At 38.1% G+C, this 15,338-nt stretch overlaps 2 protein-coding genes across 5 annotated transcripts in view; one reads left to right on the top strand and one right to left on the bottom strand.

The window, feature by feature from the left end:
• rab27b (RAB27B, member RAS oncogene family) overlaps positions 1-13,885 on the top strand; it is a 28,088-nt gene extending 14,203 nt beyond the window's left edge. The window contains exons 3-6 of the mRNA XM_046376082.1: positions 3,801-3,883; positions 5,276-5,379; positions 5,565-5,688; positions 7,001-13,885. Coding sequence (XP_046232038.1) covers positions 3,801-3,883; positions 5,276-5,379; positions 5,565-5,688; positions 7,001-7,187 — 498 coding nt within the window. The 3' untranslated portion in view covers positions 7,188-13,885. The remainder of the gene's footprint in view (positions 1-3,800; positions 3,884-5,275; positions 5,380-5,564; positions 5,689-7,000) is intronic.
• The window catches only part of LOC124052139 (cingulin-like), a 49,868-nt gene continuing 47,890 nt past the window's right edge, over positions 13,361-15,338 (bottom strand). For all 4 annotated transcript variants that reach the window (XM_046376081.1, XM_046376077.1, XM_046376078.1 and 1 more), the window contains one exon: positions 13,361-15,286. In XM_046376081.1, coding sequence (XP_046232037.1) covers positions 15,172-15,286 — 115 coding nt within the window. In that variant the 3' untranslated portion in view covers positions 13,361-15,171. The remainder of the gene's footprint in view (positions 15,287-15,338) is intronic.

Here is a 15,338-nt window from a genome sequence, read left to right on the forward strand (position 1 = left end):
CGTGTCATTTGCCCAAGCGCTTTCTTTTGGCTGTACTTATCAATGAATAAATGGTGGGTCAGGTCAGGTCAGGTCTGGTTTTTCTGCTGCTTTTCTCCCACAGCAGCTATTGAGCTGAGTCACAATGATCATTTTAACTTGTCCAGGGAGATGTATGATGTGTGATGTGTGAGAAGATGGCAAACTACTACTACTACTAGCTACTTTCTATCATTTTTATTGCTGTGGTATTAATAAATGGAAAAGAACTTGAAATTATACATAAACTATATATTTTAACCAGTTCCATCTTTGCTGTTCCAGTTCACAAATGTGAAAAACCTGCAGTTCTTTGCCTCCAGTCATGTGAGTCAAAGCATGCATTATTTACACGGGGAAAAGAAACCAAAAGAACCATAATCTTTTGTGAGATGTCTATTCCTTTCTCAAAAATTTTGTTACCCTCATATTTATTTAGCTTGCCAAAAAGCAGAAATTGTCATCATTTTACTTTTCAGTTTGTGTACAGATGCAACAAATGAGATGGAGCATTTATAGGTGATGAGATGCAGATTTTGAACCGTGGACAGAGCTGGGCTAGCTGTTTTTTTGTTTGTTTTTAATTTACTTTATTAATCCCAAGATGGGAAATTACCTCTCTGCATTTAACCCATCATTGAACCCATTGAAACACACACACACATGCAACATGCAGTGAAACACACAGGAGCAGTGGGCTGCCATTTCAGGCACCCGGGGAGCAAATTGGGGAGGGAGGGGATGTTAAGTGCCTTGCTCAAGGGCACATCAGTTGGGTAATCGGGGGGTGGGTGCATTATCACTCCACCACACTCAAATTTTTCCTGCCCGTCCGGTGGGGGAATCGAACCGGCAACTTTCTGATCGCAAGCCACTTCTCCATCCTCTAGGCCCTAGCCTTTGTGTTAAGCTAAGCTAACCGTAAGGTCAAGTACAAACATGAGAGTCAATCTAATCACCTCAATCCGCAAGAAAGTAAAATTATCATGTCCCAGAGTTGTCCCAGCAGCTGAAAACATTTACTCCTACTGTTGGAATCTAATCAGGATGAATACATCCAGACGTCTGAGACGAACATGCAGTGGGTGCCGTTCCCACCTTTGCACATCAGATGTACTGTACCGACAATTCTGGTTTAATCACACCTCTGTGGATGACTCATAGGATTGATTATTGTTCCTCACACTGTGTGTGTGTGTGTGTGTGTGTGTGTTAAAATCACACCCCATTTTCAAGAGTCCAACAGAAGCAGACACATGTGATCACAGCTGTAGCTCCATGATGTCACTGGCTCCTCCTCAGGGTCTTTGTGGAGCCTGAAGCTGGGTGCATGATGTGGACCAGTTTGTTTATCGTTTGAGTCTCTGAACCAGAATCTGAAGTCACATGTCTGACCAGGTCATTTATTGGATAGTTTTGCTAAGCTAAGCTGAAGGCAGGTCTGCAGCCGCTGCTAACGGAGCTGAATATAGTGAACATATAGCTTATTTTAAGACTTTGCTGGTTGTGTCTTAAGCAGCTGATGGGCTCTGCAGTGGTGCCAGTGCTACAGCAAAGCAGTGCAGTCAATCAAAAAGCTGAACAGCATCTGGCAGGGCACTGTGTCGACCAGTCACATACATGCAGGTGCATATCCTGGTGGTTTACTTCATAATGTGGATGGCGTCTTTCTACTGTTCAACTAACACGACTGCAGAAAAAGTTCAAATAAATGCAGGAACGACAACTTAGTAGATAGACCCGTTCTGTGAGAGTTGTACACTGTTGTGGATGTGTGTTCTTAAACACATTAATCTGTCTCTCACACTGGACTTCCTGGATCAGATTTCATGTTACATCAGTACCTTACACAGCACACCCTCACCAACACGGCTCCCTTCACTTCCCTTTCGACACAGATTTGTTTTCTCAGAGTCCCAGCTAAATTCCGAAAATGTCAAGACCGAAAATGATGGAGCTCTTCATTGTTAGCTCAGCTTTGGAAGTGAATGTGGAATCAGTAACATCTCTTCAGTCACATCTCCTAAATCATCCCACCCCCATGTACACCTTTTTTTTTTTACAGTGATTCCCTTACTGTCAGCCCTCTTTTTCCAGTTTTTCTGTTGTATACAATTTCTGCAGTAAAAAAGTCAATTAAACAGATTTTCTTTTCCTTTGAATTTAGTTTTGTTTCTGTCTTTTTTTAGTTTGAGTACTGATTGAAACTGAACTGACTGGGCTGTTGGTGTGACAACCATGCAGTCCTTTTTAGATTTGTCTATTACAGAAACAGAAAAACAGCATATCTAACTGTAATGAAAAACAAAAATGGATTTTCTGGGAAATAATCTGATTTGTTATATTCGGCAAAGGTGTAAAAATGTATAGTTTAATAACATAAAACACACAATCCCACAATCTTCAGCTCTACTGCAGGACTCGCTATAATGCACTGTTGGTGTCAGAAGTCAGAATTTGCCACCTAACTTGACAGTCAGGTGTCACTTAAAAGAAAGTGAACCAAAACAGTTTAGAGCTCAAATGAACCACTCTGAATGTGATCGGTGTGAACGCAGCCTTGAAAGAGCGTGTGAGGAAGTGTCAGAGTGTCTCTTCTGGGAGGAGAGGGGTGTGAATGACGTGCCAGGCTTCCTGCAGAGACACAAACACGACCAGCTGCAGCACACGGGAGTTCATAAGAGTTCACACAAGATGACTAACTTATAGCTACTTTGGCAGATGCTAAGTCAGTCCACAGCATTTTAGAATAGTTAAAGAATTGGTTTTACAATTGTGGAAACGTGTTATGCTAAGAGTTTTCCCTTTCTGCAGACTAATTACACCACACACCTTACAAAGTGATCTACTAGGAATGTGCATGAAAGGCTGGGCAATATGGCCGTAACATATTTTATTTTATTTTTTTTGCCAAAGATGTCACTGTCGTGCTTGTTCAAAAAAATAAATAAATAAATAAAGGCAATCATATACAGCTACGGACTGTTAGAATCAGACATCCAGTTTAATAATCAGTCTCGGCACACTAATGCTGCAACACTGAATTGTTTGTTTATCTAAAGGAAATTAATCACCAACTATTGTGATTAATGCTTTCAATTGTGTTTTTAAGCAAAAATGTCAAGCATTTCCTGCTTCCAGCTTCTCAAAAGGCCTCATGATAGTAAATGGAGCGTCTTTGGGTTTTGGACTGTTGGCTGGATAAAAGAAGCGATTTGAAGACGAACTTTGGACTCTGTAAAATTGTGATGAGCATTTGTCTCAGTTTTTTGACATTTTACCAGTCATGAAAGTAAATGTGAGTTTCATTGATAATGAAAATAATTGTTTGTTGCAACCTTACAGCGCAGACAGAGTTCATTTATCTGACTGCTCCTGCTGTAGTTCCTGACACCGTCCTGATGTCAACAGACTGCTGGTTATTTAGTGTTAGCTTCCCAGCAGGCACGGCAGGCTGGACACGGTAAAATGCGCACATTGTTCAGTTTAATTCTGTGGCCTCATGTCTTAATCTGATAAAGTCAACAGAATTCAAAAGAGCGTGCAGAGTCTTCTCGCACTTATTTGATTGATTACTGTAGTGTGTTCCCAGATGACATGCATTGCTGTGTGTGGATGGTGTGTGTCAAAGAACATCCACACGATTGCCAGAACCCGAGGCTTCAATGCAGATCATTGTATTGTAAACAGATGATTCGTGTTATTCACCTCACCTGTCAGTGGTTTTAATGTTATGGCTGATCAGTGTAAAAACTAAACTGATGTTGTTTGTTTCTCTTCAGGTGTACACAGCATCCAATGGGACGACCACGGGGAAAACCTTCAAGGTTCACCTTCAGCTCTGGGACACAGCCGGACAGGAGAGGTGGGCTGCTCAACACACTGGGACTGGGCCCACTTTTTCGAATTTCTGCTCACAGAGCTGAAGTGTGTTCAAATGCAGATCCTCTGATAAGCCAATAGATGCTGCTCCAAAAAATCTCTTGGAGCAGCAGCAAGAGTGTCTCTCCAGATATACAAAGTCTTTTGCTTCCTCAACAGCTGAGCTCTTTGCTTAAAACTTTCAGTAATCAGAAAAGAAGGAGTGAGAAATCTGTTTTGCTGAAACTGAGCACATGTAAACACACTGGGTGTTTCAATGGAGAAGCAACAGATCAGACACAATGGGTGTCTGCATGTGTTTCTGTGTGTGTGTGTCTATATGACTCCTTGCCTGTACACACACTGTGTCAATCATGTAAGTGTGTGTGGTCTTAAATCGGAACTGGCCTCGATCTGTTGAATCTGCTTAGAAAGGCCTGATGACTCATGGCAGGATGAGTCAGTGTTAGTTACATGAATTAAACTTCCTGTCTTCAGTTCATCATAATGGAAATCGAGCACCTTGTCATTATTCCACCTGTGCGATCAGATGGCCAGACTGATGTCTGTAGCTTTATCCTCATTGCTTGCATGTTACGTATTTACATAAAGCTTCATATAACATGACATCCAGAAACGACAGAGAACATGGAAATTACTAATATAAAAAGCATATGTGGATATAACAGCACACAGTGTCTACTCTTGTTTACTTGTTCACCAATTAAGGCTTAAGCCAATCACAACTAAGCATTACAGTTATCATGTCTGTGACTCTGTGGCATTCAAAAAGCATGCGACAGAACGTAAATCCACAGTCATTGTCTGTAAATCTTTTTTTTTTCTTTTTAAACAGGTTTTTTACATTTAAATCTATTCATAAATATATATTTAAGTTTCATATTTACACTTCCAGTAAACACATAGCAATGTGGTCATTATCCTCGTCGACTAGCAGATCCACACTGCATAAACAAACCAACAGAATGATGATTCATTGGAAATAATGCAATATTAATTAGAGCTGGCAACATGGTGGATGAGAAGCTTCTGAAAAGAACTGCAGTCTCTCGGGGCATCTCACAGGGCATTCCAAAATTGCTAAAAAAATTTTTAAAGGACTTTAGTATAGGTTGTCAATTGTGACTATGATTAAATATATTGTGAAATAATTTTTTGGCCACATCATTTTCTAAACAAAAAGTGAAAAATCTATAAAGTGGCTGAGGAACCCGTCAATCCAGCATACAGGTCACAAACATACCATTGTTTGTAGCTTTAATCATTTCATGCTGAATTTTCAAAATGACCAAGAGAAACATCAGAAGGATGAGATGAAGAACTGAGAGGTGAGCCTGAAGTAGAAATGACTGAATCACTTTGGTGTGTGCTCCAGGTTCCGCAGCCTGACGACGGCGTTCTTCAGGGACGCCATGGGGTTCCTGCTGATGTTTGATCTCACCAGCCAGCAGAGCTTCCTCAACGTCAGAAACTGGATGAGTATGTTGTTAACGTCACATTTTCCCTGTGTGTTTGGAAAGCTGCGTTTCGTCCGCTTGGGGTCGTTTTTTTGATTTGGCTGTCAAAACAAGCACAGTGCAGTGAGTGGTCAGAAAAGGTTTTTCCCATAATACACTTCGACTCCTTATTTGTTTGCTGTTGCTGTTTATTGTGTTAATTTCCAGGCCAGCTACAGGCCAATGCCTACTGCGAGAATCCAGACATTGTGTTGGTTGGAAACAAGGCGGACCTGGCCGACCAGCGGGAGGTTCAGGAGAAACAAGCCAGGGAATTGGCTGATAAATACGGGTACGTTTGTTTTTCCTGTTCTCTATTTGGTTCAGAAATTGTTTTCTGTTGAAGCTGAACATGATGTTTCTCAACTTAGTGTACAACTTTACATGTTTACACGTTAAAACCAGTTCATTCTTGTTATTTTGTTGTATTGACATTATTGCACAGTGAAGAGTATGCGTTACATAAAGAGTAGGCTAACTGTAAGCATCAACAAAACACAACATTCCAGGCAGGCAGTAGGTTACTCATGTGTAGCACAGACATATCACAGTTTCTTAACAAAAGAACTTCCTGTTAGACAAGGTAAAAAGTGTTTCCTGGTGTCATTCCAGCCAGCCAAGACATCGGTTTGATGTTGTCTGTTCCAGAAAGTTCTTTTACTCTGCAGAACTTAAAGAAGTTCAGTAATGTTTGCACAATATCAGATACTGCGAGCAACAAGTTTGTACAGATTGGTACATTTAAAGTGACAGCTTCAGTCTTACTTCCACATGCATTACACAGCCTTCACCACACACTGTTACTGTCAGTAATCTAATTTGTTAATCAGTTCATTGTTGTGAATGAATGTGAAAACAAATGCGTGTTAAATGGTTCTGTGGCTGTTTTGAACTTTTTCATTCGGGCTGATAATTTTCTAAACCATCCACCAGTTTAATCAGAATCAGAATTAGAATTCCTTTATTTATCCACGAAGGGAAATTCTTTTTCGTACAGACATTGCACTTGCAGTTTTCCCGACGAAGAAGGGAGAGTGAAAGATAATAAAATAGGATAATAGGGTAACTGATAGATTTCACTGATTGATTGATTTCCTTAAGTTAGTTAATTTTACAAAGTAAAAGTTTATTATCAAAGTTATGTTCTCATCATGCGCTGCGAGCAGAGGATCTTTAAAAACCTCACTGTTGTCTCTGTAACAGGTTTTTAGATACAGCTGTCTAATAACCAAATTCACATCTTCAGTGTTTGCTTCAGAGGAAGAGAAAATATTAACGTGTGATGTAAAACACTGATGTACAGATTCATAAGACAAGAAATCAGTTTGGCTGTCTCTGCATATCTTGAGGTGCTCTTAAAATGTGTTCACAGTGAAAGAGATGACTCATATCTTCAGAATAAAAGATATGTGGAGTTAGACAGTCATGTCATGTCTTTCATTATTATTACTGCCCACTGAAATAGGGATTATTAATACTATAGGTGTCATGGACTGAGAATACAGGGACATGCATATTATGCAATATATGTGAGAATATCAGTCCAATAACAATGGAATCCTGTTATTATGGAGCTGTTAAATAAATATTTTTGTTATTCACAGCATCCCGTACTTTGAGACGAGTGCAGCGACAGGATCGGATGTGGACAAGGCGGTGTTAACGCTGCTGGACCTGGTCATGAAGAGGATGGAGCAGTGCGTCGACAAACCGCCCGCCGAGCCAGCCAATGGCAACGGGGCCACAAAGCTTGCCGAAACGCAGTCCAATGAGAAGAAATGTGCATGCTAGATCAAGAGGCGATTCAGGAAACTGACCAGTCAGCGCTCTGTTGTCTGTCCTTTCTACTCGCCACATTCCCACCTTCTTTTCCTTTTCTATGTCATCTATGATTGCATGTTTGTTCATCTTCTCCTGCTTACTCTCTTCTCTCTAAAACAAACCTTTAAACATTTTCTGCTCCTCTTTTTTGTCCCCCTTTGTCCCTTTATTATTTCTTCTCCTTACCCAGCTCTCTGCCCATATGGCAATTAAACAACTCTGTCCCCCTCTAGTGGATTTTTAAGGTAATACAGTCTCCGCTTCTCTGCCTTTGAGTGCTGTTTAGGAGGAAATTAAAACAGGAGGGGACAGTTTCATCACTGTCAGATACATAATGTGCCTCGGTTAAAACACGAAGCCTGGGAATTAAGCTCTGCATGCTCCCAATTTCTTTGCACACAAGTTTAAATTATTTAAATGGTTCTAAACAGGTAAAAACAGATTAAAAAAATTAATTTGAAGACTGCTCTTCGTCACCTCATAACATGGGAAAGATTTTGTCATCCAGTGACAGCCTAAACTGGGCCATAAAGGGTTCAACAACAGGTTGTGTGTGCTGAACGCTTTCCTTTTTGGCCAGGCTGAGCAACTGTGTGACCAATGTCTTTTTATTTTTATATCTTTCCCTTGTTTCACACTGCACATTTTTCAATTCTGTACCCATATTAGCCACATATGGTCATTTTTCAGTGTTTAAAGCTGGTTTATATGTTTGTCCAAAATGGACTATTGTGTTTTGTAGAGTTGGCTACGTCATGTTTGAGGTCTTTGACAAATTAGTGAGAGTGGCTGCAGGAACATACAAGCTGTCTGAATCCACATTGAGCTGTGTAGATAAATGTTAACCTATGAAGAACTTCATATTAGTAAAATTAAGCAAAAGTACATGACATAGAGATAACCCTGACACAGAGGAAAAGAGGGTAAATAGCCTTTGTGGAGTTTATTTTTCATAATGCAGTTATGAAAGGTAACAAACTCTTGCTATTGTGTGTGCAGTTTTGCCGTATGATTGATTAGAAAAAAACATTGTTTGGATACTAGATAACACGATTGTTGGGACTGATTACAAAATAAAATGAAATAAAATCACATAGAGCTTGGAATACATTTTCATATTTAACAAGTACAACCTTTAAACTTCCAGATATGAGTTGATGAGGCTGATGACACTTTTACAGGGCCCTGGAGTTAGCTGAATATAAAGAGAAAAGGGTATCCGTTGCCCTAGCTCAGCTCACAAGCTCAGCTAACCTTCACTGGGTTGTTGTTTGCGTGCCTGACATTTTGTAGCTAGGCTATGTTAGCAGTGGCTAACACGAGCAACATGCTAATATTAACAAAAGCAGCTGTTTAGTGTAGAGTAAAGACAGTGCACAGTGTTTCAGAAAGTTTCGTTTGGAAACAAGTGGAAAAACATCAATTGTCTTCATGCCATTTTTGCTTCTTCTGTTCAAGGTTGAGCCAACACTTTAATTGTTTCTGAATTCCATCTTTCTTTTGATACCAAAACAATAGCATGTGCTGAGTTTGGCTGATGTGACCTATATGCTGCTCTTCTTTTTTTGCCTGTTTGTGCAGGACTGACATATGACTGATTAGAGCAAACAATGTTTAGGTCATTCAGATACTTTTCCACCACACTGATTAGCAAACTATATATACATTTGTGTTTCACTGAAAACTGAACCGATTAGCAGACACTTCAGCAGTGTCTTCAGGTAGCTCTCTGCTCGCAGCAGGTTGACTATGCTTTGCAGTTGCACAGCTAACTCTTCATTAGACCTCCATGATGATGCCAGACTTGGCTGATTACAGATATGAAAATAGTAAACTGTTCATATTATAGTACAGATATGGTTACAACATGTGTAATGGAGGAAAATTTAAAAAAAAAAAACCTATGTTGTAGAACAGGATAAACATATTGTTCCAAACTGATCTACTGCCTTGGCAATTAAAAGGTTATTTCACTGTGGCAGAACAGACTTTAGAATTTGAGATAAGTCAGCTAAAATATCAGCTGCTTTGGGGATGCAATGGCAACATAACTTGCTATGAAATGAAATAACTGTAATCCAAACCTTAAAAAAGATAATAGCTACTCTGCATACACAACAAAATGGTATGTACTCTAATGTAATGCAAATGTGTGGTAGGCAGAAAGATAGTCATGGCTGAGTTGTGTTAAGACCGGGGAATGAGACTTAACATTCACCTCTCTTTCTGCATAATTGCTGACACACAAAAATGTCATGAGCACAGCAAATAACAAGAACGTGAGTAAATACAAGCAAGAGGGCAGAGCCGCAGCAGATACAGACACCACACACACTTCTAGTGGGTCAGAAGTGATGAATGAGAGAGTATTTTTAGTTTTTTAGGAAAATCCAACATAGTACGCCTTTAGCAGGACAATTATGTCTAGATGTCATTATATCTAATGAATATAGACTTTTTTGAAAATGGGAAAAAAAAAAAAAAAACGCCAAAGGACAGGGCAGCTGATTTTAGAAGTTGAACTCTCATCTCTATAACAGATAAGACAAAGTGAAATATCACTTGACTGATGTTGTTAGAATATACACTGACTACTTATTTATATTAAAAGGAAAGTAAAATATAGGTTATTATTTGTGTTATCGTATTTTTGTTGTATTCTGTATATTCTCACACTTTCATTTTCCTTTTGTCCTCATTCTTTAATTGCTACAGTGCTCTGAAACACCATTTTAAAGTTAACCCAAAAATTCTAATTTATAAATAAAATGTCTCTCTAACACATAGAAAATTGGCTGGTATAAACTCTTGGAAAAAAAAAAAACAGCAGAAGTTGTTCAAAACTATTTTTCTGTGCTCTGAACTGAAGTTGCTGTGGACCAAATTTTTGTGTCTCAGAATTGTGTTTTGTTGCTTAACACTGCATTGTTTGTTTTATGATATAGCAGGAATCCTACTTAAGTCACCCCATAAAGTAAATTCAACTGAGTTCAGCTAAAAAGGCTGCATGTTTTGTACCCTTATACTATGCTTGAGCACACAGTCATCAGAGGCCATTTATAAGCAAATTTATATATATATATATATATATATATAAATCATCCTAAAGACCAAGATTATCTCTTTTGTTTTAAGTGCAATTCAGCAGTTTTCCTGCCTGCCTTATTTCATGTAAAATCTTGAGCTAAGTTGAGGTGCACCAGAAACAAGGCTAATTCTCTTTTTGTTTGCCACCTGCTGGCAGCTAAGTCCTTATTTTGTCCTTCAGTGAGCGAGGGAAGGGTTTAGTCCCAAATCATATCTGCATTATATTGGGATTACTGCAGGTTGGTTTTCAAGGTGTACTGAAGCCAAACAGCTCAGCCATCATGTTAAGTATATTCTGTGTGTGGCTTCTTAGTGGCGAACCACTGCTGTGGTCATTTTGATGATTATGAAAATGATCATAAATATTTTTAGTATTGTGTTCTCTGTATCCATACAAAAAAAATCTTAAGATAAAATGTCACAGAGCTTTGGCTTCACCTCATATTTAATCTGCCACTGTGCCAAATATATATAAAAAAGGAAATGACACAAAGAAGTGTTTGTTTTTGACAAACCCAAACCTCATTCTGCTGTTCACTCAGAGAAAAACTGCCTCAGTGTATTTTTATTTTGTGTGTTGATTTTTGAAGCCAAACAAAGTTTTCTGCCAACAGCTGATCTCAGTGCCATATTTAACACTCATTGCTGTTAAGGAGATGGAGATGGCTCACATGGTAACATTTTCTTCCAGTTACTTAGCAGCATAATTGTGATAATTTTCCCAGAAAATACTGAATCTCAACACGTTTGGTTGCAGCGTAGCTAATTTAACTTTTTTGTTCAGACATTTAGGTTTTTTTCTTAGTTTATCCTGAAGTCATGTACAAGTTACATATTTCTAAAAATATCTAGAAGTGATTTAGTGAAATCCTCTCCACACAAGTTTTCTTTTTCTTTCTTTCTTTTTTTTAAATTTTGTTTCCTTTGCTCCAGCATCTGTTGACGGAGCAACTCCTATTAAAGCATCAGTAACTGAAATGGATATTTTTTTGGATCACATTTTGGAACAAATTGAGGAGGCATTTGTGTCCAGTTGATGAATCTGTTACTGTCCCTTTAGCTGTGTTTTGGTCTCCACCAGCTCCTGGGAAAAACATCTGGTTAGTGGCTAACTGTGTCTTAACTGTGGTTAACCAAAGCACGTTCGCTAAAAACAACTCCCTGCTGTCGCTGCACAGGAAGTTGATGAGACTAAAACATACACTGTTGTAAAATGTCTTTCAAAAAGCTTACAAGCTCAAATGAGTTGGTTTTATTAAAACCGCTTATCAGGTGTGTAACTTTTTCTTCTAAAGTTTCCGTATTTTTGGTAAAAGTTTGGTGGAACAATTAGGACTGTCAATATTGACCGAGATGACTGGCAACTAAGTTCAGTTTAAAAAGTGTTTATTTCTTAAGTTACATTAATTAGTGTACTTTAAAATTACCACCAAAAAAAAAGAAAGAAAGAAAGATGAGAGCATCCTAAAAAGAATCTTCAGCTTTTTTTTCAGTATTTGAGGCTTTGAGTCCAAACTGAGATGGACAACCATTCTGCTGATCACATTGAACCAATGCCTTTTAATTGTGACAATCTTCTGAAGCGGTTCTTTAGTACTTCATCGTATCCTCTCAGATTTAATTTGAATTTTAACAATGCGTTTGTCCTCTGATGCCATTTTGCTTACATTAAGTGTTCAGCTGTGCCACAGGTGTATCTGACAGTTACTGACATCACATTTCTTTTCACTGCATTTGACTCCTGCTGTCCTTGAAGCATCTTTTCCGCACGTCTTTAAGGTTTTTGGATAGTTTTTGAATTCACTTTGGAAGTTTACGCTGTTTTGAAGAGTCATGTTGTGCCTGTTATTAACTCTTTTGTCTGATCCTCTGTGATGTTTTCGAGCTATCGAATATTTTAATGCATTATTGACTATAGATTACAAGCAGAGGCAAAAGAGACCAGAAGTCTTCATGTTGTTTTTGTGCCCGATATATCAAAACAACAAATCAATCCAAGTACCTCTAAGAGCTTTTATTTTTGGAAATCCTGTGTGTGAATTCTCTCTGATGCCTGCGGTTTGTACTCATTTCTTCAGTTTTCACTGCGTGTATCAGCATGTTTGACACAATGAGAATGAAATGACCTGTGATGCGTTTAATGTTTCTGGTGTCAGAGCTGCGAATAAATCTCTGTGTTTGTTTTAATCCTGTGGGGTTTTTCTTTAAAAGTCTGCATGGCTTTGATGCAGATAGGAACAGCTGTGTTTCAATTAGAAAATTTAAGAAATATCAAAATCTAAAAGCATCTCTTTGTTGATGACTCTTCTAGAGATTTTTGACTGTGTGTTGGCTGTAGCTCTATCCCACAATAAAGTAGTTATTTTGCTTTTGTTTTTAGCATTCTTGATAGTTGCATGTCTTTTAGTTCTTAAAAGACATATTTTAAAATGTTGAAGAAAACTGAGGAGGCAGTTACAGTGTAACTATAGTAACAAGAGAGCACACACTGTGTTGTGGTCAGCACTTGGCTCATGTTGTTGTTTGTTACATTTTCTGTAGCCTGATTGGTTAAGGATTCTGGATGATGAGCTGTTCGACTCCTGCAGTCTTGCTATGCCATTTGCGATGCATACGACACAGTACAAGTTGGCACATGTAACTCTGTTTGCGTAATCCAACACAATGAAAATGAAGTCTGCATTGACACTTTGCAACTATGTGATGTGTGAAAATGAACCAAAAAATGATGCTTGATGTTCAAATACTTCACTTCAAGTTTGTAATGCACTTAAAAATGCGAACTTAAAAATAATTTGCTGAAACACAGTAGAGTCTTTGCAAAATGAGGACAACATAGATAATCACTTCTAGACTTCAGCTGGTGACTTTGTGCATCTGCTCAAATGGTTTCAGATAATCCTCCGAAAAGTGGGCAGGAAAAAGTCTTATGTTGTTTTTTTTTTTATATGTAAAAATCCAAAATTAATCCATAAAGGCAAAATAGCAGATCATTACCAGCTTATGTTTGTAAAACAGATTTTTCCTCACAAACAAACACATAGGAACAATAGGAATAAGAATTCACAGTGGAGAAGAATTTATTTCCATTTTATACTAAGAAACTTCTCACCAAAAGAGAGAATGTGAAAAATAAAAATAAATACCCGAGAACAGCAGAACCAACAGAATGTGAAGTGTAATTACAAAAATAAGTCGGTGTATTCTATTTCTTTTTACATATCTGTAGGCACTATCAACCAAAGAACACTTGTATAGCAATTACTTACCCCAATAGCTGAAATATGGAAAAAAAAAGAGCAAAATACACAAATACATGTAAACATAACAGAGAATCCAAACTGTATCTGAGCTGTAGGCTAGGTGACAGATGTCTTTCAAGGAAGAAGCAGACAGAGGACTTTACAACATATGACAGGAGGAAGTGAGTTTTCTTTCAAATTAAAGTATTTTTTGGCTATAGTCAATATTCAAAAATAAAAATGATTTTTCTGCTGATGATTTGAATTGAAAAGCCCAACTCTGTTTACTTCAGAATGTGTGCTTGGTTTTCTTTTTGGCAAAAAAATAAAAAATAAAAATACCCTCCAGAATAAGAGCATACAGAAAAAGTAAGCAGATGAATGGTACAGAAAACCACATAGCATATAAACATATATTGTGCTTCTTACACAATAATCTGTTCTCTTTTTAAACACACATTTTGAATCCAAACTGTATTTAGACATTTATTTTACTTGTGAGGACTAAAACGTCCCAGCTGTTCCACTTTTAAACACTTGAAATCTCTAAACAAAGATGCAGTTTGACATGAAGTGTGTAGGAGAGATCTTCTATTTTTTTTCTTTTTTTCTTTGCTAGTCTTATCCTTAAACCTTATCTGGTGAACAGATACTGTATGTGAGAGGAGACTGACATCAAAACAAAAGCTGATACCTAAAATCATACAAAATTTCATTCTCTAAAATATTTTTTTTCCCCATAAACAATTGCAAACAGAGAAAATTCAGTAATCTTCAAATCTTAAGAGTAACATAAGCACAAAGTCTTCATTGTTTGTGAATCAACAACAACTACAATCACATTCAAAGGTCCCTCCTCCACAGTTATATCATGTTGAGTGTCACGTCCCTGTAATGCGTCACAAACCAGATCAAATACTGCGTTACAATGTTAACCAGCTTCTAACATGGAAAACCCTTCCTCATGAAAGACCTGTCAAGCAAAGCTCCGCCAAGTAAAAGCAAATGCTGCAAAATCTGAGACGTTTGTCATCTTCACATCTCATTCTTTGAGTCTGCATTTTCGTTTTCTAAAAAAAAAAACCTGAAAAAACAAAATGATTTAAGTCCCATCATGAAACACATGACTGTCCGATGTGTTGGTCACACTGACAGCTTCTCTCTTCAGTGCCCACTTTTTGATCTAAATACTTCACTGTTGTTATTCCTGCTGCTCACTAGAAGAGGGCCACTTTCAATACATTTTAATTCATTGGAAGTTTAACATTGACCGTTCATTAGTTATTAGTTGTGTGCATGGGAGGTCAGCTTCACTTGCAAATACTTAGATGAACATCTTTTAAAGAAAATTAGTAATTTGGTGTCTTTGTTCTTCCTAGGATTAGAATAATCAGTTGAAAAGTTTGATTCCTTTTCTTTCAGAGAACAAACAGCCAAACAATAAGCCAACCACACACTGTTTATTTTTTTCTTTTTTCCAATTATTTCTGTGTTAATTCCTGATGAGAGAATGTCATGCAGTGAAAGTGATGCAGGTTTGTCCCGTGTCCAAAAGAATCCTGACTGCGCTGTCAGTGTAAAGCCTGCTGTAAGTTTTGTGATGAGAGAATGAGAAGCGGCAGGTTTCAGACTTTGGTGACTTCGTTTGTTTGCTCCTGCGGTTCGTTGTCTTCGTCATCGACACTCAGGTCCAACCTCAGGTTGTCCAGAGTCTGACGAATCGTCAGAGTCTCTTTCCGCCTGTTAGAGAGACAGCAACAGAGAGATGTGGTGGGTTGACAGATTTTGTGCC

Source organism: Scatophagus argus, chromosome 20 (genome assembly GCF_020382885.2).
Source record: "Scatophagus argus isolate fScaArg1 chromosome 20, fScaArg1.pri, whole genome shotgun sequence".
Lineage (NCBI taxonomy): Eukaryota > Metazoa > Chordata > Actinopteri > Scatophagidae > Scatophagus > Scatophagus argus.